Here is a 26,142-nt window from a genome sequence, read left to right on the forward strand (position 1 = left end):
GCCTGTGTGTGCATGAGCCCCCCCCCCACCCCACTGGTCGCCTGTGTGCATGCGCCCCCCCTCGCACTGGTCGCGTATGTGTGCATGAGCCCCCCCCCACCCTGCTGGTCGCCTATGTGTGCATGAGCCCCCCCCAACCCGCTGGTCGCATGTGTGTGCATGAGCCCCCACACCCCACTGGTCGCTTGTGTGTGCATGAGAAGCCCCACCCACCCCGATGGCCGCCCGTATGCTTGCCTGGTCGCACCTACCTTGTCCCATGCATTACCTGTTGTTGCCACCCTTTAAGATGGGGTAGTTGTGCGCTGTACAAATGCAAATAAATAAATAAATCTGTGTCAGCCCAGCCAAAAACCAAACCACCCAGACAGGCCCCCGCCATTGGATGGGGCAGTAGGTTTCACCCTGGGGGGAGATTGGCACACTACTGTGCCCATCTGCTCCAAGGGAAGTTGGGTAAACAAAGAAAAAAATTGAAAATGGTAGACTGCATTTTGGGGGGGGGGCTGAGGGGCACCCTAAACTGCTGGGGAATGTTGTAATGGAAAGGGGTGTGGTCCTCTTCCCCCCCCCCCCACCCAAAATGGGGGCCATCTCATGCATCCCTCCCTGGGGGCAGATATCAGCTCCTAAGAACGGCCATCTGACCCCAGAAATGGCTGCATGAGGTGTCCCCCCGCCCCCTCCATTTGGGGGTGAGGGGGAGAGGGCCGCCACAAAACATCGGACAGGCCCCCCAGTGGGTGGGGAAGTAGGTTTTGGGCACCCTGGGGGAAGATGGGCACACTAATGTGCCCATCTGCGCCAAGGGAAGTTTGGTAAACAAAATACAACTTTGAAAATGTTGGGATGCATTTTAGGGGGGCTGAGGGACACCCTAAACCACCGGGGAATTACGTAATGTAAAAGGGGGTGGCCCTCTTCCCCCCCGCCACACCAAATGGGGAGGAAGCCATCTCAAACAGCCCATCCTGGGGGCGGATAAGGGGCGGAGGCCATCTCATGCAGCCTTCCCTGGGGTCAGATGTCCCTTCCTAAGAGCAGATATCTGCCCCCAGGGAGGGCTGCATGAGATGGCCTCCACTCCATTTTGTGTGGGGGGGAGAGGGCCATCCCTTTTTCCCTTATAAAATTTGCCAGTGGTTTAGGATGCCCCTCAGCCCCCCCTAAAATGCAGCCTACCATTTTCAGTTTTTATTTGTTTACCCAACTTCCCTTGGCGCAGATGGGCACATTAGTGTGCCAATCTGCCCCCAGGGTGCCCAAAACCTACTGCCCCATCCATTGGGGGCCTGCCCCAAATGAATGGGGGGGGCACCTCATGCAGCCCTCACTGGGCCTCCTAGGAAGGGGTGAAGGAGTCACTTGTGACCTAGTAAATTGATCCTGGCTAAGTACAGTAAAACTAGATGGCCGGGCTTACCCCTGTGCATAATGCTTAGCATTATGTATATACAAGTCCTCTTAGGGGTCAGTAGTGCGAGACAGACAACTGCTTGTAGTTTTATCAGTATATGACGTTTTATTTCAAAGAAAATGTACAAATAAAACCTAACTAAGCCTAATCTACCAGGAAATTCCTTACCTATTCTTGGATCTAAGGGATATCTTCTAGCATATACAAAACTGGCCCTCACTCTAAACAAAACATAAATACAAAATTACCAAATAACCACTGTCTAGGATGAGTTCTACTTGTCCAGGGTAGATCTCGTTTCTCCCAGGAATGTCCAAAGTCAATTTATTTTTTCTTGAAAGAAACTTCTGAATACATTTGGGCAAAGTTCCAAAGAAACAAAAGTTCATCCAAGCAAAAATGCACTGGTAACAATTTCTTCTTCGGTTGCTGAAAAAATCCCCTTTCCAAGTTCACCAAAGAACACAGTAGCAGTGGCAATCCTAGATAGCCTCCTTCCAGGATAGAAATCAAAATAAAAGTTCCACTTGAACATAAATGACCATTCTTCTTGTGTAACGTCTGCAGCGTTGTGAATACAATTTGTCAGGATGCTAAGGGGGTTGCTTTTCCTGAGCAACTCTCTTCTACAAATGGCACTGTGAAAGCAGGTTCCTTTGCTGCAGTCTACTACTACTACTACTACTACTACTTCTGCTACATTCAACTGTAAATGTTTTGACAAAATTATAGACTCCCATAGTTCTGCTGCTTCCACTGCAACTTGCTTTAAAAGTGTATGAGGCAACTTTATACAATACACTTCGACCTCTACAGGTTGGCATGTGTATGTATTATAAGAAAGGGCAGCCTCTTTGCCTTTCCTTTCAGTCTTGCAGCTACCACAAAAATCTGTCTGGACTCTTGGACTGCTTCTGTCTCTCTCTCTCTGCTTCACTAGTCTCGGCTTCACAGATTCTTGATTTTCTTTTAACAAGCACCCCAGCTTCAGATGCACCTTTCTGTTTCCAGCAGTTACCCCAAAGCTGTACTTCCACTATTCCAGCCTTGGATAACCTTGTCACCCTTGTATCAGATGACCCTGGGTTTACAGCAGCTTCCACAACTCCAAAGCCAGTGTGTTCAGTTTTTAATTGGGCTAGTTTAACTTTAGGAAGGCTCAGTTTTCTGGCTTTGGTAATGCTTGTTCTTTCTGTGACCTCAGTAACTTCTACCATTATTAAATGTTCGTTCTGATTGTTGCAAGGTTCAGGTTTCCCTTTAGGAACAGATTATGGGGTACGCAATCTCCTTTTGTTGAAGAACTTCAACTTATGACTTGCATTCCCTTTTGATTCAGGCAGCATCCTGCTTTAACATGTACAAGGAAACACTATTTTATACGTGTAATGCTGGAAATGCGTTGGAGGGACAGGGCCTCCCTGTCCTTGTCCTGTAGTCCTTTTTTTATTTGTGTTCTGTATTGTTTTCTGCCCAGGAGTCCATGTGGGACTCCTGGCAGTGCAGCTCTTCCTGTTTTTGGTTTTGTTGTACAGACCCATGGATACCCTTATGGCACCCCTGGGTGGGGGGTGCAACCCTGTGCCCCTAGTGTATGTTTTTGGGCACATGTGTGTGGCCCACAGAGCAGGGTATGTGCTGGTGGCAGCTCCATGCTGAATTTGACAGGTGCTCTGAGTATCCTCCATTTTGGAATACCCAGGCCCTGGCATTGGAACCAGTTGATTCCTGATGGGAAACAAGATGGCCCCTGTGGCCTCTTGCTTTCTATTGCCTGTTAACTTATTTTCCCAAAGTCCCGGGAAGCCCTGACTCTGTCCCTTCCCCCTGACTGGCTGTTGGGTGGAAGTTCCATATACGGTGCTGTTGTGAAGTCCAGGCCAGACTGGCTGGAGCCTTCTCAGTGACTGTATGTTGTGGGTACACCCTGTGGGTGGGATGTGGGTGAATGGAATGTGTGACGAATATGCACTTCTTGTGGATGTCTAGTTTCTGGTGTTTGACACAATGGGCCTCATTATGAGTGCGGCGGTAAGGGGTTAATGGCACCGGTTAGGATGCCGGTGCCGTCAACCCCTTACCGCCGCATTCTGAGGTCCCTTAGCGGGTCCCACTAAGGCCGGCTGGTTTTACCAGCTGCCCATAGCGGGAGCCGCTAAGGGACCAAGGAGCTAATAATGGTCCCGCTATTTGCGGGCCCGTTATTGGCTCCTTCCCCATTCCCATTGAGCCCTATGGGGGCTCAATGGGAATGGGGAATGGTTTTCAGAATGGGGATTTACCGGGTCCTTCAAGGTTGGAATGACCCGGTAAGTCCCCCAGTATGCGGTATGGGTGTAGCCATGGTGCTAATAGCACCAGGTCTACCTCCATACTCGTAATGAGGCCCACTGACTGAGACAGCCCTGCCTGAAACTGGTATGAATGCAGTGTGGAGTGTTGAATGGCTGGGTACTATCCCAACACACAGAACTTGTTGTGAGTGTCTGGAGAGAAGTGAATGGCATGAAAGCACTATGCACCCAATTGGCTGCCTGCCTGCCTGCATGAATGCCCTTCTGACCGATTGGTTGCCTAAGTGTGGCCCAGCAGAATGAATAGGAGATCTAGTATATCTGGGGGCCTCTCACTGCTAGAATTCATGTTCAGAAGCTGAAGAGAAACTGGAGTTGAAACTGAAGCTTAACCTTGAAGCCCTGCTGGAAGAGAAGTCTTGCTGTTGCTCTACTTCATCAATCTGAAGGCTGCTGTGTCTCCAAGGACTGTCCCAGAGAGGACCTGGTAAGGCGCCCTCTTCCTGAGCTACGAGGGACCATCATGCACCAGCTGATCTTTGCCAAAGCTCCCTTGTAGACAGACCTATGACAGGCTGCCGACCGGAGACCGGGACTGCCGCGGAATCCCAAAGAGAAGCGCCCGGACTGTTGTCTGCCACCGTCGACGACCGCTGTCGCCGACCGGAGCCGCTGTGCTCCCGTTGTCTAAGAACTTTTGATTCACGGACGCGCTCGTGCGCGCCGCATCCCGCCTTATTCCGCCGGAGAAGGCCAGGCCATTGACGCACCGAGGAGCATCCGCCGGTGGGTTTTCCCACCACCCAAAGACCACAGAGACACCGACGACCCGACGCCCTTGCTGGGCCACAGTTCTTAAAACTCTGCGGTCCAGAACTATTGACATCGAGGTGCCCTGCACGCCTCTTCCTTGCAGGACGTTTACGCTTCCCCGTCGACGAGCACCGCTAGGAACGAAGCTGCCATTTCACCGCCGTAGTTCACCGTGTTGATCGCCGGACGTTCGACCCGTGGCTCCTGCCTTAAAGGGAGTGCACTCAAGAAGGGCCATCGATTTCCCGATGAGGAACTCTCCAACACCAGGTACTTTGGAGTTGCTGAACTATTGGAAAAATTCTTGTGAAAAATATATGGACTGGGCTTGTGATATCTTTGTTCCTTAGGTTGCCCACGTGGGGGGGGAATCTCCACACGGAACTGTAACGGTAGAGGCCAGTAATTTTGCCTTCTCATCATCTTGCTTTCATCCTATATCTATTGTTGGTTTCCTTTATGAACTGATTTGTGTGACATTTAACCGTACACTTGATACATTTTAATGAGATCTAATAGTAATAGTGGTACCACATCGAACTGTATATTTACCATTGTAGATAACCGAGCACAAAGTGAGTTATCGTGATATTGTAAATAACCTTGAACATTAATTATCTAAAGACTGTTTTAACTAATACAGTGTGTGGACATTCCTTTGTGGGTGCTTGGGGACTACACTGTACTTAAGAACCAGCCTGCATCACCTCCTGAGAAGCTAGGCCTTGATTGCTCGTCCATTGTTACCACAATAGAGAATCTTGGCTGGGGTCCTCTGTGCCTCTCCTCTACCATATAGAGAGCAGAAGTACAGACACCCCCTCCAGTCTTTACAATACGCAACCTCTCTTTGATGTTGAATGTTACTGGTGGAAAGTTGACTACGGCTTCTTAAATCATTACCAATAACATTCTCCAACTTAATAGGAGACATGCAACCTCTCCAGTCATACTTGTTATGCAACAATGGGGGGGAAAAGAAAGATTTCTTCTTAAGCGAGGACTTTGCTTAATGCTGAATAAGCTCGCGCTACAACTCTCATTGTTAAACAGGACTTCCCACGACTGTGCACACTTTCCCTTGCTTTAACTTCTACGCAAATGTGAACTACATGGGTTACAGTTGCTGGCAAGGTAATTTTAAGTGATTTTGGAGTACGGAGCTTCACTCACCTGCTACAAAATCCCAACGGTTGTGAGCTGCTTACACTTCCCGACCTTCTGCTACTGCTGCTATAGGCTCTCTTGGGGCCCACACCCCTCCACAGTACAGCTGTCTCTGATCCAGCCTCGATAAGGGAGAGTCTCCTTGTCTCCAGCTTCGCTCGGCTTGCTTCTGCACACAGGCCTCAGGGATATGCACTGCTTTAGCTCTGCATTCACAGTGGTTGGCTGAATCTGGGAACACTGCCAGTCTCTTCCAATACAGCCACAGCCAAACCGGGTTTGTGAGCACAGGACCAACTAAGAGCCTGCAGGTGAAATCTGCTATGTCTTCATTCCAGCATCCCTTCTGTGGTCACACTTCCTAGTGAACTGCAAGCCTCATGCTCTGCTTCTTCTGCTACTGCTGCTGATCTTCCAGCTCCTGTTCCAGCTTCTTTCTGCTACTCCTTCCAGCTGGTGCCTTTTATGCCCCTCCAGGTGGATTAATTGGCTTCAGGTGCAGGCCCTTCATATTAATTGCCTGACCATGCCAAAGACTATTGGGCTTGCCTGACTTTTCTTCATCTTTACATGCTTCTTCGTCACAGTACCAGAAGGATTCTGGGACATGCAGTCCTTTTTAAGGAAATTTGATTATTCTTATTTCCTTACTACTATTGATAGTATTTTCACTTTCCCTGATATTGTGAGACAAGGAGTTGTTGATATAATTAGAAGGTGCAACACTTTCACTAATCTCTGTAGTGTGCCCTTGATATTGAGGTGGACATTTGGGATAACAAATAATTGTTCTGGGGAATTGACAGAATTTGCCTTTTGCATCCTAGGTTTTTTCAAACTTAGATTTAACAATAAATTGAAATTATCAGGACAACAACGGGTTATAATCTCTATCGGAACAGTTTTAAATGTGTCCGAGGAAAAATACCATGCCTCCCCCTTCAAAATCTCCCCACCACACTGGGTCTTGTCTCCACCCAGGTGATTCTCCCACAGCACACCATCCCTAGGATTGGGATCAGGAAGCGTCTGCCCTCTCCTGGCCCCCTGGGAGGGGACTTTAGAAAGGCTTTTGGTGGGGGATCTGCAGGGTTCTCCACAATCCCTCCCGCTCCCCCTTCAGGTCTAGGTCAAATACAACATTATACAACCTCCATCGGCCTGCTGTCATTCATTTACTCTTTCTTCCGAAAGAATGTCCAGCAAACTGCCTCACCGGGATGAACACCCGGTTTGCATCTTTCAGAGCATACTGTATGAAAGGAGTCCAGACACATGTATGATTGCTATCACTTTCTCCACACTAATGATATCCCATTTTGCATTATACCATTGACCAATGGAGGGCGCCTTCCTCTTCCGCCACATCCTTGCAATACATCTTAGTCCCTAGCATCAGATTTGTGCACAGCATACTTCCACTCCCACCTAAGCGCATCATCTCATGCCGCATAGATGTTCAGCAGCATCTTAGCAAGATCAAAGATAATGCCATTTCCCAACATCTCCCCAACCCCTGATTTCACCTTCTGTCAAAAGTATTTTAGCTGTGGGCATCCCCACCAAATATCCTTCACTGTTCCCTCCTCCCCACAGTCTTGCCAACCTAGCGGGGAGTTGGAGCCTCTCATTTTATTTAACTTCTGCAGCATGTAATGCCATCGGTGCAGGAGTTATTCCTGGTTTCGTGCCAATGTAAACGGTCCAAATACTCCTCGCGTTGCCTGGTACCACTCTGTGTCAAAAAATTCCCTGCCTGCACTTACTTCCCACTTGCCCCTTATCTGCAGCAGACCTTGCTCTGCCATCCTGATTTTAGGATTTTGTAGAGTTGAAATAAGCCCTCTGTTGGTCTCACTGTCTGTGGTTGCCCTTTCCCACTCAGTTAACTCTGTTCCTTCTCTCATAGCGGATGTGCTTGCCCAATGTTTAAGCTGCTGATACACAAATAGATCTCCAGTGTTGAACCCAAAATGCATGGAACATTCTTCAAATGTCTTGAAACATGCTGCGTCATATTGGACCCTAAAGTCCCTCAATCCGCCCTGTAACCATCTTGCAAACCTGTTATGCCCTTTTAGCTGGAGGGAACACTGGATTCCAAAATCTACGGGTTCTCGGAGATGTCCATGGTGCCAATTTACACCGTCTGTTCACCCTATCCCAAGTCTCTAGCGTACATCTTGTTATGGGGGTCTCTCTGAGTCCTGCGGGCCTATCTTCCCTCTTTATCCACAGCATCTTCCACATGCACTCTCCCGCCACCCCCTGCTCCATCTGCACCAAATGCTTCAGAACACCCTCCCTTACCCATTCTGCCAGTAGGCGTAGCTGCGCAGCGTGGAAGTGCGTCCCTATATTTGGGCATGCCACTCCCCCTCCCACCCCTACCCTGCGGCTTCGGTTTGTACAGAACACCCCTCTTAATACGTGGCTTTTTCCGTTTCTACACAAATCTCATGATCTCGTCTGGCACTCCCTTCAAGACTGATCCAAACAGTGTGATGGGCAGGGCCTGGAACAAATACAAGAGTCTAGGAAGCACATTCATTTTGATGATCGCTATCCAACCTAACCATGACACATGGAGTCCCTTCCATCTATGCAGATCCTTCCTGATCTGGCCCATCAAAGGGGATAGTTTGCCGTATAGAGGGTTATACAGTTCAGGATCACATTCACTCCCAAATACCTCACCGATATCCCAGCCCAGAGGAATGGCATTTGACTTTTAAGGTGCTGCTCCTACCTCAACCCCACCGACAAGTTCGGTATTTCAGATTTAGAAAAATGTACTTTGAACCCCGAGACCTTAGAGAACCTGTTAAATTTCCTCTATAATCTATGGCAGTGATGAGCGTGACTATGTCAGCAAACAGCCCTATCTTGTGCTGAGACTTAGCCCATTGCACCCCCTACACTACCTTATTGCTTCTAATTATGTGTGCAAAGGGCTCCATCACCATAGTGAATAAAAGGGGGGGGGACAAGGGGCACTCCTGTCTGCTTCCCCTAGGGATAGGGAAGGGGCTAGTGAGCCTACCATTTACCTTCACCTTAGCCATTGGGTGCTGGTAATTCGCATGAACCATCCTGAAAAATCACAGGCTCACTCCCATCATTTGCAGCACCTTCCAGCACCATTGAGTGCCAGGGGAACCGCAGGGACCTTGGGTTCTTCCCTACCAGTTTTATCCACAATGAGGTGTATTCTCCTTCGTTTGCCGAACGTGTTCCTCCCCTGGATGATACCTGATTGGTCTTGTTCAATCAGGTCCGACAAGACCCCATCAAGCCTTGCTGCAAGTATTTGCGTATATATCTGGGCATCCAGGTTGAAAGTGCTATTGGCCTAAAGGAGGAGCATAACTGCATCTTTATCCGGCTTTCGAATCAGAGTAATGTGGACCATATCCATAGACACGGATATAGAGCCCCGTTCCTGGAACTCATTAAATAAATCTGCCATAGTGGCACCCAATTGTTTACTAAAGGTTTTATAAAATATTGCATTAAGGCCGTCTGCCCCCAGGCCTGTATGCAGCTTCAGCCTGCCTATGGCCTTCCAGAACTCCTCCCTTGTTATCAGTGTCTCCAAAAAGTCCCTCTGCTCACCTGACATCTTTGGCCCCCTCCAGCCCCACAGGTATGCATCATGTTCCTGTTAATCACACGGTTCCTCACTATATAACTCTGCAAAGAAATCCTCCATCAAACGCCTTTTGACCCCTCTGTCGTTACCACCCGCTACCTCTAGTCCTGCAGACCCATTATAAAATGCTTCGGCTCCCTCACTTTCAGCTGCCTTGCTAGAATAGTGCCCACTTTGTTCCCATGTTCATAGAAAGGTTGTTTACACTGTAATATGGTGCTCTCCGCTGACCTGTTGACCAGCTGTCTCAATTGCCTTTTCATATGTGCCAGCTGCCTAGCTAGCCGCGCCGACTGTGCCTCCAGCTTTGCTATCTCTTCCTCCAGCTCCCGCTGTTCCCTTCTTCTCCTTGCCGCCCGCAGATACTTTGCAATATCAATTCTGTTGTTTTTATTGTAGTCCTTGAACCCATCCTGCCTTTCCCCTCCCACCACCCCCAGATATCTAACTGCTTCCATATATTTCTCTCCCCTGCTATCAGATTGCTGGTCCCTTTATCCCTCAGCAGGTAATCCTCTAGCCTCCAGGCTCTTTTCCGTCTCTTGACAGTCCCCTTCTCCCATTTCAGTGCCACAGGGCTGTGTTCCGCGAGTATAATAGAGCCTATAGTCGCTCTGACGACTCACTGCTAGTATGCCTTGCGCTGTAATTATATAATCTATCCGTGAGTATGTTCTATGCACAGCAGAGTAGAATGAATAGTCCCTTCCCTGCATGTGGTCTTTCCTCCACACATCCAGCAGGCCAAGCCCAGCCTGTCGGTCCCGCAAGTGCATAGACATTGCCCCTGTTGCATGCCCCTGTACCCTTCCAGACCTGTTCCACCTCAAAAGCTAGGTTAAAATCTCCTGCAATCATCCACTCTCCCTCTCTGAATACCTCCAACTCCTCTAGCCATCTGTCAAGAAACTGTTCATGCCCCTGGCTAGGCGCATGTGCTGACGCCAATGTGTAGGTCTGCTCCTTCAATTTTCCTTTCACCATCACGAACCTTCCCAGGGGATAACGTTTCACCTACACCCCTTCCAAGGTGACCTCTCTATGAAGCAAGATTGCTACTCCTGCCTTTTTGTTGTTAGCATGTGCGTGAAATTGAGTGGGATATTCCTTATAATATATCATTTAAAAAAAAAAACAATTTTCCTTTGAAAACATATTTTTACTGGCTTTTAAAATACTAACAGACTTCAATTTTTACTCCCAAGAAAATCGTTTTACTCCCAACTTAAAAAAAATAGTGAGTAAAATACTCGTATCTGGAGCACTGAGTGTGAAGGAAGAAGCAATAAAGTCTTTCACTTTGATAGCGGAGGATCATTTTATTTCAGTAGTTCTCCCTGAGGGGGGAGGATTTCATCAAGGCGATTCGGCTGAGCATGTCCTTGTCGGAAATGCAATCTTGGGCCAGTTGAGATCCAGTTTGGCGCATCATAGAGGTCCTTCTGTATGTAGATGAAAAAGCATATCTTCCTACTGAGAAAATGTGGGATAGTACTTAAACATTGTCATGAGTCCTTGTTGGCAGGACACCCTGGGTTTCAGAAGACTATCGAGTTAGTTCATAGGAAGTTCTCGTGGAAGACTATCACAGCGGATATTAACTTTGTTAAGAGATGTGAAGTTAGTGCCTGAGCCAAGGGTTCCGTGGGGAATGCACCCTCTTCTCAAGAAACCCTCAACCGACCCCTCCCTTCCGGCTAATAATCAGCCATTCTCCATCACTTCTTTCCTGGGCAAAATCCTGGAAAAGCTGCCCATCTCCCAGCTTAGTCTTCACAATGAATCTGTTGATTGTCTCCATGACCATCAGTCTGGCTTCAGAGCAGCCAGAAGCACGGAAACTGTTCTCCTGAACGTCCGTGAAGACCTGCTCTCTAACCTTGATTCTAATCTCCCCTCTGTCCTTATCCCACTTGATCGCTCTTCTGCCTCTGACACCGTCAACCATGCTATCCTGATCAACTGGCTCTGTGATAACCTGGGTATGACTGATCAGGCTCTGGCTTGGCTGACTTCCTACCTCTTATACCGACCCTCCAAGGTCGAACTTGGTTCCTTCCACTCCTCTTTATCTCACTCTTGTGTTCCCCCAGGGGTCTAACCTTTCTCCCTGGCTGTTCAACCAATACCTGGCACCTCTCGCCCACTGCATTGCTGCTCTCTGCTTCAACTTCCACTGCTATGCGGATGACACCCAGCTCGTTTTCAGGCTCCCCTGTTCTCCTTCTCTCATCCCGGATTGTCTGTCTGCAATCCAGGAGTGGTGCACCGCCATTGATCTCTGCCTGAATGCTAGTAAGACAGATCCTCCTCATCGGCACACCTGCACCCCTCTTTTCTGCCATTATCTGTCCGGCCTCCCTTGGCCCGCTTCCTGCTCCCACCCGTGAGGCTAAGAACCTCAGGGTTATCTTCAACTCCGCACTCTCCTTCTCTCCTCACATTGCCGACCTCTCTAAGAAGTCAAACTACCAACTGCACCTCCTTCCTCTCCCCTCCCCCTGCAGAGCTCTGGTTCTCTGTTTGACTACTGCAACAGCCTCTTTTTAAATGTGCCCGCCTCTACTCTCCGTTCTCTGCAACTCAACCAGAACAGGACTGCAAGACTTGTCCTTGGCCTCAATCCCAGGGATCTCTCTCTCCAGCACTGACATTTCTCAGTTGGTTCCCAGTGTCTGCGGGGATCAAGTTCAATACCCTTTGCATTGTCCACAAGGCCTTCTGGTGCCTAGGACCAAAATATCTCCAGCTTTCTCTCCGGAAGTATCTTCCTACTCGAGCTCTTCGCTCCTCCGCCTCCAACTCCTTGAGGGTTAGTCGCTTATCCAAGCAACCAGTTGGGGGCAGATCTCTCTTCAGCTGGCACCTATGTCTGGTACAGCCTCCCTGCCTCTCTGAAACTTGAGCAGAACCATCTCCGGTTCCAGAAGCAGCTCAAGACCTTACTTTTTGCTTCTGCCTTCTCTCTTCCTCTTCCCTGCTGCTCTCCTGTCTGCTACTGCACTGGTTACCTGGCTGCCGTCCGAACCACCCGCCCAGGTCCCTGCCCTCCCTGTTGCACACCTGCTGGCAACCCTGCACTTTGGGTTGTATCTGCAACCCTACAGTCCCCCTACCTGCACCTATCTAACACTTGTTGCCTGCCCTTAACCCCTGCACTGCCACCTGCTGGCCGCACTTCAGTTTTTCACTGTTTTAATCCTATGTCTTGCACTTGCTCCTCTTCCCCTGGCACTTTTCCCATTCCCTCTCCCCTACACTTGCACGATCTCAATGTCACTTGGCCTAGTAAGATTGTTGTCTTGTCCTCCCCTTGTTCCCCTCCCTTGCCTCGTTGCGCCTTGAAACACTTGTGTATAGGTGCGCTATAAATATCCTATATAATATAATTGGTAGTGCTGATATATATTCCCCAATTGAGGAGGCGGGATAGCAACTGCAAGGCCAACGAGCCCTCTGAAAACAAGATGAGATCTTTTGAAAGATCACAGTGACCGCTCATCTCGTTTCCAGAGGCCTTGCTGGCCTCCTCAATTCAGGAATATATATCTGCACTACCAATCGCGCCTTGATAAAGACCTTCTGGTTGAAACGCATGTCGGCTTTCTCCATCTGATTGCCCCTACATGTGCTCTAAGATTGTGGCAACTCTATGCCAATAAAACCAACACTGCACTCAAAAACAGGTAGTAAGACTCATTTGCTTGTGCCCGACGCACTACCATAACTGGTGAAAATATTTGAAATCCAGTGCCATTACAGACTGGGTTCCCATCTACTTCCTATATCTCACTATACAGGACTACTTGAGCATTGTCCCGCAGGAACACAGTGCATGGCAGCAGGACACACTACAGCATACGGAACAAGATTGGCGCAGGGATCCATTTTTCCTTCAATGCTCTTACCACTACCTCCTTCTGATTTGCAATGTTGTCAGCATTCCTCAACTGCCTTGCATCTGAAGCTTTAGTCAAGCAAGTCCTGTATGTGTGAGCTCCACCAGGAAGGCATGTTTTGTGAGAAAAAAGTAAGAAAGAAAAGCTTGTGGAGATTTAATTTGGAAGCAGGTGGATCTAAGGAGACAGAGCAGAACTGGAAATGATGGGAGGTCAGCATGGGGGCGAGTGGGCCAAGAACAAGTTATCCATTAAACTGTGCAGCATGAAATTAATCTGATGTTTGGAACGGGCATGTTACTCGATTGCCAATGTAAATAGTTATAACAAAAGGATGATGGCTGGAAGATTTAGCATTAACCTTAAACCTCAGACAATTGCTCTGGGTAAACCTCCAGATCTTTCTTCGCCTGCCAAGCCATAACAGAAAGGGAAAGACCATATGCAAATCAGTGAGGAGTTTTTCCCATTTTCTAAGGTGTTAAGATTAAGTCCAAACCCCTTTTTTGTTTTGCTAATGTAAATAGTTATGTCAGACTATGCAATGTGAGGCGCCTGTGGAAATAAATGTGCCGTACGCCACAAAAATCTGAGGTTGTGTCTATCGCACATGGGCTGCTACTAGGGCACTAAAGATTTCACGTAGCTTCACTAGTGGTGACAGTCGGGAGTGGTTGCTCCGGTAAAGAACCCTCTTCCTGCATGCATGCACATTTGGAGCTGATGCTGCTGCGATGTCGAACAGCCTTCATACGCATGCATAAGAAGCGCAAACTTGTGTTTTTACTTGCAGTCTTTAAAGACAATGTGCCACTTTAGTTCAATAAGGTTAGTTGGGATCTCTTGAAAATTTAAACTGTTTCCTTGTGTGACTCGCACCTGCGTAAGCAACAGCAACCCTCCATGGCGCAGCAACACCAGTGTCCTCAGTCTGCAAAAAGAGAGCAAACGCAATGACTGAGCATTCATTAAGTGTCGTGCCATGCAGTGCACCCCAAATTTGGGACACACCCAGAGGCGTTGGTGCTGCGGCCCCCAGACCTTCGGAGAGCAAAAAGAAGGGGCACCAACCCCAAAGAACTTAACTATGGTTAGCCAAGTATCGGGCCCCCTGACACAAACTGGTACAATATTGACTTCACAGGCCAACATCGATACTCCATGGTGGTCCTGTGTGGAAAAAGTGGGCAGGGATTGGCCTGCCATTTGTAAACGCAATCGATTGGAACACCTCTTGGGTGGGAAAGACAAGCCTGGATTGGACAGGGACAGAGGCCCAGTTCAAACAGCAGGAGGGGTATAAAAGGCCCCACAGGAAAGGGAAGGAAAGGGAGGGGTGTTTGGGTGAGGTCAGAGAGGCAAAAGAGGCAGGCCAAGAGATCAGAATCAGGAATCGCAAAGCCGCAGAGTGTGGAGGATTTTATTTGAGAAGGTGATGTATTGGTTTAGTGAGTGTAAGGGTACTGCGGTGTAAGTGTACGTGTATGCGATGGAGTAGGGTAATATTTGGAGAAGGGTAGTAGCAGTGGGAGGAGGAGGGGGGGTAGTGGAGTGGGAGGAGAAGAGCCATCAAATAGTGGTGGTAAAATCAGGATGAGTGAAAAATGGTGGTAACTTCAGAAAGGAGGTAGGAGTGACTATGGCGGGAACAAGACTGGAGAGGGAGAGGTGAGAGTGGAAGTTCAAGGGTAGCTTAACTCCAACACGTGAAAGGCACTACTCAAGTCCTCAATAGAACACTAACCTTTGGTTAGAGTCGGGAGAGTTGGGAAATCCCTGAGGGAGTATAGATAGCTGGCATTTAGGGAATCACCCATAGCACGAGGCAGTGATTAAACAGTAGGGGTCAACGTTTGGTAGTACTAACCAGTAGTTGTGGATGCCTGGGTTCGAGCAGGGGGACCGAAGAAGACGAGGGGGGTTTTGGCCTTAATCCCTGCAAAGAAAAATAAAAATCTTGAACGGCCACGAAGACTCAGAGTAATTTCTATGCCATCTTTGACTGCGTGCAGGACTGAAACAACTGGCACAAGACATGTGCCCTGAAATCAGTGGCCTTGATCTCTTAGACACAAACTCTCTACAAGGTCCTCCCTAATAAACTCTTGGGGTTCTAAAGAGGGGTTCAAATCAAGTGGTCAAGAGGTATTTGTAGCCTGTAAATGATTTACCCTTCAACCGAAATCCTCTACCTTTTTGATTCAAAGTGATTTTCTCCATACAAGTTGCTCTTAACGCCTCCCTCCCCTCAGTTCCTTGAACATCTTGCCTAAGGAACTCATTATAGCTTCTGGAGCATCCATGACTGGTTTGGGAGGATTTTTCAAAATGTACCTTGCATCCTATCATATTCCCATTGAAATCTGGAGCATCTTTACACCACAGACCCCCCACTCTGGGTGTTTTGACTTCTACCGCTCTGTGGGTGAGAGGATCAAATCACAAATAGATTTTCTTCCTTGTCTTGAACACATTTCAGCATACAGGAGCAAAAAACAGATGTCTAGTAAGTCGCCAGATTATCCTCTGGTGTTGACTTTCTTTCCCCAAATTATCCTCCTAAATTAACTTTACCCCTCCTCAAAGAGACCACGTTTTGATATCCTTTAAAGTTCGTTCTGTAGCAAAGATAAGTTGAATGGGTCAAAAAAAATCTTTCTATCTCTGTCTGTCCGTCTTTCTTTCTGTCCAAATGGAGCTGCGGATATGTAAGGCCCACAAACAGACCAGAGCACCATTTCCACACCCGCCATGCAAGTCCAAGGATGTGTGCCCGATGCCTCTTCCCTCAGTACCTCGCCGCTCCTCCTACGCTCCCCAAGGCCACCCCTCCCTCCCACTCTGCCATCAGCTTGACACTCCTGGCTCCGACATCGCCATGCTCCCCTCAATCCTTGCGAGAAACAGCCCCTCGGTTACGCACTCTGCTCTTTGTATGCACCCCACAGCAAGCATTGCGATCATCCGACCCAGCATAAAACTCAGTCCAGGCCCCTCGCAATCCGAAATCCTTAAATTGGGCATTGCTACACACCTCCCAATCTCTACGAGAAACAGCCTCCTTGGTTACGCACTCTGCTCTTTACATGCGCCCCACACCAAGCATTGCAATCATTCGGCCCACTGCAAGAACTCAGTCCAAGCCCCTCGAAACCCAAATCCTTCGATTCCGGTAGGACCATGCATCTGCTGATCTGTACGAGGAACAGCCTCCTCAGGCTGCACACTAGATTCATTGCATGCGTCCCACACTACGCATCGCAATCAATCGGGCCACCACAAATCCATGGACTAGGCCCCATGCAATCCGAAATACCCAATACAGCCATCGCCTCGCCCCCTTCGACCTTCACGAGGAACAGATTCCTCTGATCTTGCACCCAGTTCATCCCACGCTTCCCTCTCCACGATGCCCAACCCCTGCGAAATCCGCAAAACATGCAAGCCTGCCAGTCCCAATCGCAAAGCCATCAACTGCGCACTCAACGCAAGATCAGTCCTGGCTTACGCAGCTAATCTCTTTGACCTCATAACATCCAACGACCTTGACCTGATTGCCATCATGGAAACGTGGCTTCATCTTTAAAAACAACCTCACCATCAGAGTCATGCAAACCGATGTCATCCAAGATTTCCTTGTCGCCCACCCACTCCATACCACTCCTCCTTGTTCATCTATATGGCCTGAGCCTCACCTTCGAAGACCACTTAATGCAGAGTATCTTCACCTACATCATCCTTGGGGACCTCAACCTAGGTCTCAACGACCCAGCTGACTCTCTTGCTACGGCACTTAACCATGCCGGCTTCACACAACACTTTCTCAAACCCACCAATGACCGAGGCTGCACCCTAGATTGGATAAGCCAGCTCAACTACAACATCCCCACCCACGCCACCTCCCCCTGCCCATGTGGTGGGACCACCACATCATAGCATTCAAAATCCCCCATTCAGAAAGCTCCAGACCAGCTCACCCTGCCAAACCTGAATGCTTGTCCCAGTGCACCAAAAACCTCAACTCGACCAACCTTGCACAGTTACTTGTCACCCTAGCTCACCCACCACCTTCAGTAACAGACCCAGCAGTCGACACACTCGCCCCTCTCAGATTCAGAAAAGCCAAACTCGCATTCAATAAAACACCTGGTTCACTCCTGAACTCCTTGAAATCCGTGCCAATAAACGCGCCACTGAGGTAGCTTGTTTAAAAGAACACTCCTCCGCTTCCAAAGCCCTCTTCTCCCTTGCCAAAAACTCTAAAAAGAAAATCCACGCGGCCAGAGCCAACAGCTAGAACTCTAGAATTAGTAATGCCTCATCCAACTCCTGGCAACTGCTCACCATTCTCCGGGAACTAGATTCTCCCCTGTGTCCCGCCGGCACCCGCCAGACCTGCCAGCAGACAGTACCTGGTGCAAAAAATCCACCAAGACACCCTAACTGGAAGGTCAATTCCCTCAAAGAAAAAGCCAAGCAATTTACCATGCTCACCAAACCACTACCGCTCACAGCATCGAAACCATCACTGTCCCACTCTGGCACTCTGTTCAGCTTCCACCCTGTCTCAGACATGGACGTTTCCATGATAGTCAAGACCTTCAAACCATCACGCTGCAAAGGCGACACCTGCCCAGGGCCAATCATCAAAGAATGTGCCGAGACACTCATACCTATCATCAATGCTTCCTTCTCCACCACCTCGGTGCCAACTTGCCTGAAGGAAGCATGGGTCATACCGCTCCTCAAGAAAGCCTCCATAGACCCGTCCATCCCGACAAACTACCGCCCCATTTCCACGGCTTCCTACGTCCTGAAGATCCTGGGTTGTGTTGGCCACATTAAAGTCCAACAGCATCTCAACGAAAAAACCATATTCTGGGCACCCGCCAATCGGGATTCCTCCCCAAACATGGATCTGAAACTGGCCCTACAAGACTTGAAAATACAAATCGATGTGATCAAAGACACTGGCAAACTGGCCCTCCTGATGATGCTAAACCTCTCTGCAGCATTCGATTTTAGTAGACCACCAAATCCTCTGCTCACATCTTACTTCAACAGCAAACTTCTCGCCATCAGCCTCCAATTGGGTGAAGCCCTTCCTAGCCGACAAATCCTCTCAAGTCTTCATGAATGACTTCTCTGCTGAACCCACTCCTGTCACTTGTGGAGTCCCCTGAGGCTCCTGCCTCTCCCCCATTCTCTATATCATTTGGAGTAAACCCCTTTTCGACCTCCTTGACCTACTAGCCATCTCGTACACAGACTACGCTGATGATACGCAGCTCCTTATTCCACTCTCCGGATCATCCGCCTAGGACTCAGCAACCATAAACCCACTCTACGAGGTCATTCAAAATTGGATGGCCTCTCACCAACTTTGTCTCAACGCCGACAAAACGGAAACCCTCATGGTCAGCTCAGTCCCCACACTTGGTAACATTGATCCAGCTTACAAAGAATTAATTATCAATGGTAACCGCATCACCACCTCTACCACTGCCAAAACTCTTGGGGTCTACCTGTATGCCAACCTCGACTTCTCTCGCACGTGAACTCAATCGCGTCAGCGGAAGCTTACACAGCCAAACTGCTTCATGCCAGCAGGTCCTTCCTCCCCACGCCTAACCGCCTTACAATAGCAAGAGCTATCACTGGAGAAAAGCTTGATTATTGCAATGCCTTATTTACCGGCATCTCAGAACACAACCTGAATAAACTTCTGACAATCCAGAATAATGCCCTCCGAGCTGCCATTGTCCTCTCCAAACCAGACCACATCTCGGAAGCTAGGAGAGCTGCACACTGGCTGCCCATACGGGAAAGGATACAATTCAAGACATTATCCTTGGTCCACCGTTGTCTCGCCAACACTGCCCCGGCCTACCTTTCTCAATGTATAGAAAAATACGTCCCTGCCTGCCCTCAGAGATCATCCAACTCTCACCTCCTGAAGACACCCAACTACAACCACCTCTCAGTAGGGGGCAGTAGGGGACAAGAGCTTCTCGGGCATGGCAGCCAAGCTTTGGAACAATCTTCCATTCGCTTTCTGAAAAGAACAGGCCTACTGGACCTACCACAGAAACTTGAAGATGTGGCTGTTCAACTGACTGTACCCCTCTATAACACTTTTGCATCCCCCACTGCTTTGCCTCACCCACCCTTCTTTTTTTAACTCCCATTTTCTAATGTAAAATGTAACTTTCCTTCCACCTCTCTTCACATAATGTAACATGTAACCTTGCACCCTAATCTAACTAATGTTCGAGGGTTATGTGTGCTTTAACAAATGCATAAATAAATTGAATTTCTCTTGTAAAATTGAAGTGTTTTATCTTCAGAACATTAGTCTTTCCTGAGATTCCGACTCACTTAATATTCTACCTTCCTCTAGCTTTGCCATGTGTAATCAACTTTGCGCCAAGTTAATTTATTAGTGTAATCCATTCAAGTCTCTCAAATTCCTCACACGGTTGACAAAGGTATTCTAGAAATTACATTTAACCATCCGCTCTTCTTTGTTTTAAAGAGTTTTCTGACTTGCAGGGGACTTGCGTCAACTAGACCAGTCCTTGTGGCTGATCTTTGCTCTTCTTTCCTGTAGTTTTTGGACAAGGGAGTAGCGTTCCAAGTATGCACCTACTTTAGCAGTGATCAGGAACTATCATCAAGCATGAAGAGTCTTGCACTTGAGAATGCACAGACAAAATTAACCGCAGCTCACTCGGTGTACTGGTTTTCACAGAAATTAACTCGCAAGGATACAACAGAGCAAAATGTAACGAGCTACCTGCCTGCACCAGAGAGCTGCCTTCAATCTCCGATAAAGCTTGAACACTTATCTTTTCTCTTCAACAGTGCTAAATGATAAACATGCAGTCCTCCCACTGTATTAATTCTGCTTCAGCTCCTCCTAGTCCCTGCTTCAGGCAATGGTCCCTTCAGTTCCTTCATGCCGAAATTCACCCTGATTACTCCTCTGGGGAATAAGCTCTAGAAAAACGGCAAGAGCTACCTGGACAACTCGGATGAAAGACAGTTTATGGCCAATATGCTAAATTACTGAAGTTTCCTAAGAAGAGCCCATCAACGCACAGCAGTCCTGTTCCCCATCTTGGATTTAGGCAGAATCAGCTTCCAGAACACAGATGGTTAAAAGAAAATTAAATTAACTTAACCGAATCGCACTCCAAACCAGATCCTGCTAGTGTAAAGCCCCACAACCACCAATTTAGAAACGGAAGCAAAGCTTTTGTCTTTCTTGCATAATGCACCCCTGACCATACGCACCACCACAGAATTGTCAGTGGGACCTCACAGGGACCTTCTGCCCATCATAATCAAAGCCAGCCTGACTGTCCATCTTCTCAGTACTCTGCTTAAACTTCACCCACTTGCCAAAGAGGGTGCTCTCCCCAATCATGCCTACCTGAATCTACCATGCCCGCCAGTGCTAAGTTAGTGTGATTTTTGTTTATTTGTACAGTAGTCCTCTCTAGCTGGACTCACTTGCTGCCCTTGGTCAATGTTACCTTTTGTAAGTAACCTGTTTCAGTTCTTTGTGTTTCGTCCCTGGTATGGGTCCGACTTTGTGCACCCCCTCATAAACTGACCCACCACCTGTTCCCAGCTTTGTGCTAACATACAGGCACCCTTTAGGAGAATGTCTCCGCCATATGTGGAAATGTGTTTTTAGTAATTTCTGATCCGAATTGACCTATCCTTGTTCTTCAAATGAATGCAAATAAAAAAATGTAGGTTCACCGGCTGTTGAGAATCATTTAGCTCAGCCATTACCTTACCTTACTTGATGTAGCCCCGCCCATTATCTTTGCTACATATATGCCCTATTGCCCATGTCATCCGTTCCGTTATCCTAGAACCCTTTAGGCCTTCCCACTGTTATGGTTCTCCTTGCAGTAAATTGGCTCCCTGCAGACGCTTACCTAGATTTGCATCCCTCTTGACTCTCGTGGTGCCATGTTGTCCTTGCCCCTTTTATGGATATGCAGTAGCTCACTTCCAGGATCAACATATATAACTGCCTTTTTGTCTGTATGAAGCACCCACAGTGTGAATAAACGTCCAGCAGTGTAGGAGCCCACATGATGCACAACTGAGGATGTGTGCAAACTGTATGTGCGTTCCTGTTCGTATTACAACAGAAGTCTTTTTTGGCCTTCTGCCTTGTTGTTCTAATGACATTTTTGTTTAATAGGTCCAAGCAGATCATTCTAGATTTTTTCCATTTCTGTTGGTACTGCAGTTTTATCACTTCCGTGACTTTCTGCTTTTGGATACAGCAAAGCGCTCCTTGTCCTACTGGATAGTGGATGGTGCCTGACAGCAAGGTTTACAATATTAGGTGATGTAGTCTTTCCATAGCGCAGGGTCCAGCACAAAATCGGAAAGATATGTTGAGTGATTGCATTCTAGTCCATTGCCCTAAGAGGAAATCCTCTTTATTCCCTACTTTGACACCTACACCCACGCAGCTGATGTAGCCCCCGACCATGCTGGGTGCAGCTTTACCAGTATGAAGTATATTTGGCCTTCCTCTCTGCACTGCTGCTAACATCTCATACCATGGCTTCCTGAGCTTTGGACACTGCTCGCTGTTGCCATGCCTGCCTGATGTCAGTCCGTGCACCAATATAGACCCAGTTATCTGCTCACTGAACTTATGACACTGACTCGCCTGACTGTCCTCACTGCAACTAGTCCAGCCTCTTACTACATTTCTATTGACTTTTCTATGTTTTTGTATCTCGCACACCTGCAGGTGTCACATCAGCCTCTGCAACGTATCCATGTAATACTATCTGCCCACACTTGCACAGCTGATATAGTCCCCTGCGATATGTGTTGAGGCTTTCCCAGCTTGGCAAAACTAATGCATCACTGCCTATTGTAAGGAACTCATGGCGGCAACAGTAAAGACAGAGCCAAGTGACGACAGTTCAAGGGTGTTTATTAAACTGTATAAATGGGTGAGTAAAACGACTAATCTAAACCCAAGTCTAAGATGAGAGCAAGCTCAGACCATCAGTTAATAAGGCTGTCCTAGTGGCGTCTTGACAAATACAAAGGTCTATACTAAGAAAAACGTATTGCCAATCCTTACTGCTAAGTTATAAAATAGTGTGGGGTAATATTCACCAGAAAAGAAAGAAGTGTTCACAAAATGATAAATCTGGATGGTATGACTGGGGTCTCCCTTCCCTGCGTTTTAAGCATGGGACAAGGCAGGGCTCCTAATCACAGCACACTCTTGGACCTCGCCACTACGAGGTTCAGTTCCTTTCAACAACACCAGGATCTTCTGGGAGTGGCCAAGTCTCTTGCCTAGAAAGTCTCTTGCCTTAGAAGGCCTGCAGGTTCACTATGGCCTTTCACTCTTAATATCAACACAATCTCTCGGCTTTATCATGCTTCACCCCGATTCGCAGTCATCCTTCCGCCGGGTGCACATTTGCCAATTTCAAGGTTTACTTTAGTTTGTCACAATGCAGGATTTACTTCTCTTAGCCTTTCCCTTGGCATCCCTCTGTCGGGTTCACATAGCCATCTTTCACAGTTCATGAGTTTCTAAGACAGTTCATGATTTGCTCATCTCATCGGAAAGTGGGGTTCCCTTCCCCTAGCTTTCCTTCGTCATCCCTCCATCGGGTTCATACTTGTCACAGTTCACAATCTAGTCTCTTTAGACCCCTTAGGTTCTTCCCTTTTACCTAAGTCCGGGTCTCAGCCTTAGTCAGGCTACACACAGTTCTAGTTAACATTCACTTGGCTTTCCCCAATGCACTTTACTTTCCTCCACTTGTCGTAGACTTTCGATTGTACAAGGGGTTTTGCTTGATCCTTGTATGACCTCTTTGACACCTCATACTGACCTTGCCCAAGGGCTCTACGTTCTTGTGGTTTCAAAACCGTTCCCAGTCAGTCTTTCAAATGAGCGCCCACGTGGTGCCAGACCCCTCTGCACCTGTCGTTGACACCTGTCACATCAAACACCAGCTGGACTTCCCGGTCTTATGATTCTCCTTTCAAAGGCTTCACGGGGATAGTTGAAATGGGCAAGGGCAATTCCATCCTCCTCGTCCTTTCAGGTCTCGCCGCCTTTCTTCTTTGCTTGAATTGCCGATCCGGAATAGCTGCTATCTTGTGCGTTCGGCCTTACTCGTTGTTTGCTTTCGTGCTTTCTTTTATCCCTGGGGGGAAGAGAAAGGGCCATCGGCTGTGTGCAGTTATCGACAATTGCCTGACTTTACCTGACCCTTGTTTTGGGACATGTCAGGTAAACGGCTTTAATTTTTGTCCGTTGTCTGTCACGATGTGAGAAAGTGTTCCTGTCGGAAAAGGGGGTGGTAGAGATTCCAAGTATCACACAGGGTAGGGTGAGTAAAAGGTGTTGTATGGAATTATAGTCCTTGTATTAGGGGTTTGGTAAACTCAGAAGGGTGAGATTGGCAGGGTTTGTGAAACAAACCGGAATGACCGGGATTATTATTGTGAAATGAACAGGGAGGATTGTGGGAACGGTAGTGTTTTGTCAAAGCAGACGGAGTTCGGGAAAGAATAATCTGAGGGACGTGGAGAAGAAAGAATTGGAGTATTAGAGTAGGAAACAGGGATTCTGGGAGATGTGGTTTTCAAGTGCAACAGGGTTTCTAATGGATTTACCAGGTTTGGAGGGGGTGTTGGATTTTGGTGAAGGAGGTTCATTTGGTGGAAGGGAGGTAGAGTTGGTACAACCTATAAAAGCCTCAAGGACCTAATCTTCCTTGTCCCTTTATCTGGTATAATATCGCGCCTCACATGAGGCATTCCCCCCCGAGCATTACCCCAGGCTTCCCTACCCAGGTGATCCTCCCTGGCTTGTCCAACCCCAGGGTTAGGATCCGAGAGTGCCAGCCCTTCCTTGGCCCCCTGAATAAGGCATTCTCGATGTCTACTTGGGAGAATACCCTCTGGTTTCTCAAACTATGTACGTCAATGTAACTGCTGAACTATCTGTAACATAACCATGGAAGTTTTCGTACCTGCTAACTTCATTTGAATCATGTACTTCAATACAACTGCTGGAACCATTTGTAACGTAACCATGTAATTTTATTTGCCCCACCGGCACAGGTAATGTAACCTTCTGTAACATGGGGTGAGGCTTTCCCAGCGTGCACTTGGCGAAATTAATGCATCACTGTTCCCTTCTCGCACTTAATTTGAACCAAGCTAGCTAGGTATATTTTAAACGCCTTCGTACCTGATAACTTCGTTTGTCATGTATGCACTCTAAGTGCACGAATCAGCTACCTTGTACCTGCAATGCAACCATGTAACTGTAACCTTTAACCGCATGCGACTCTAACTAGTGCCTAGATGCTTGAGGGCTTTGTATGCTGCTTTAAATAAAAATAAAAAAAATTAAAGTAAATACAGTCTTGTCCTAATTGGACACTGTTTAAGATTACCAGTTGCTAATGAGCTTAACCCCCAAGAGGTACTTCAGACTTCCTCTAAGATGCATTTTTTGTTTTTAATTGCAGAAGCACTGTTTTCTCTCGGACCCGAAGACCTTGGCTCCTTGGACAAGAAAGACCACCCACATGAAAAGGTGTGTTCATGGTATCCTATTATTTTGTTCCCCAATCATAAGAGTCAAGGTATGACCTGTGGGAATTGCACAGACCACCTCAACAGTTTACTCCAAGTTCTCAAACATTCCAGATCTAAAGTCTGGGTGGCAATTGTCCATAGCACACTAACATAGCGGGGCGATTCCCCCACTCTGCCCCCCCTCCCCTGAACATTATGGTAAAAGCAATCGGACCAGGTTCCAATCAATACTCCTAATAATCCACACAGAAACTATTGCAAAGTTTGGAAACACAAAGATCGCAGTTTATTGGAGCACAGAATTGGGGCGTTCCCAGACTCATCAGTAAAGAAGATTATAAACCAAGGGTGACCCGTGCCACTCCCCGTTTGCCATTTGCAAAGGGTGGCCTTACGCTTCTGGTTTCCATGACTGCCAGTCAGTCTAAAGAGCGGCCATCCACTTCTGGTTTTCAGAACTGGCAGTCTGTCTTTTTCATGACCACTGCTTTCAGGTGTCTCAGTCTCAGCTGTCCCTAAGGGGAGTCAGTGCCCATCGACCGACTTTGGCTCGAGTACAACCATTCCACAACCGCTCGTGGCCGAAACCACAGTGTCAAAGTTCTCCTCACCGCCTAGGACTGCCCCACCACTCCGCCATGCTTTGGGGGTGGCTCCCCCGACACATGCATTGCCCCCCATACCTATGCTCCTTATCTGCCTGCACATCTCATACCCGTGCTTGCTTACGCACATCCTGCCCCGTCTAGGGCTGTGAACCCCCCACAGGGAAAAACCTTTGGTATGTTCACACAACTTGCTGCCATGAGAGCCCCTGTTATCTGTCTGCCTACCAAGTAATAGAATAGATACAAATGGAGTCCAAGGGTTATCACCTCCTGTCTATACCCAGATATCCATAACACATAATCGACAGAAGTTTTTATAGGGAGTTATTCCTACGTCTATGTCCCTTTGCAAAAGCTTGTTTGCCCTGTGTAGAAATTCTACATATGTAGCTGTCACAAGAGACCTAGAGTTCGCTGGTGTGACGGCTACAAATGAAATGTAGAGGTCCTTTACCTTTCCTCTCTCACTACTTTCCTATGCTAAAAAGGTAAGTGCACGCCCATTGGTGGTCGGTTTTAGGCTTTAATATTCCTGCCTCCAATGTGTGTCTTATCAGTAAAAATAAGATCGACCCAAGGGTCGAAAAAGACAGCTAAAAACTGAATGCAAGTATCCTTCTTTTGATTGTTAAGTGGGATACTGCGATGCTTGCTTTTTATTTACATATTT

At 47.8% G+C, this 26,142-nt stretch overlaps 1 protein-coding gene across 4 annotated transcripts in view; it reads left to right on the plus strand.

The window, feature by feature from the left end:
• The window catches only part of USP40 (ubiquitin specific peptidase 40), a 2,045,603-nt gene that overhangs the window by 174,387 nt on the left and 1,845,074 nt on the right, over positions 1 to 26,142 (plus strand). For all 4 annotated transcript variants that reach the window (XM_069616007.1, XM_069616010.1, XM_069616008.1 and 1 more), the window contains one exon: positions 24,795 to 24,862. In XM_069616007.1, coding sequence (XP_069472108.1) covers positions 24,795 to 24,862 — 68 coding nt within the window. The remainder of the gene's footprint in view (positions 1 to 24,794; positions 24,863 to 26,142) is intronic.

This window comes from Ambystoma mexicanum, chromosome 9 (assembly GCF_040938575.1).
Source record: "Ambystoma mexicanum isolate Mex_15411 chromosome 9, UKY_AmexF1_1, whole genome shotgun sequence".
Lineage (NCBI taxonomy): Eukaryota > Metazoa > Chordata > Amphibia > Caudata > Ambystomatidae > Ambystoma > Ambystoma mexicanum.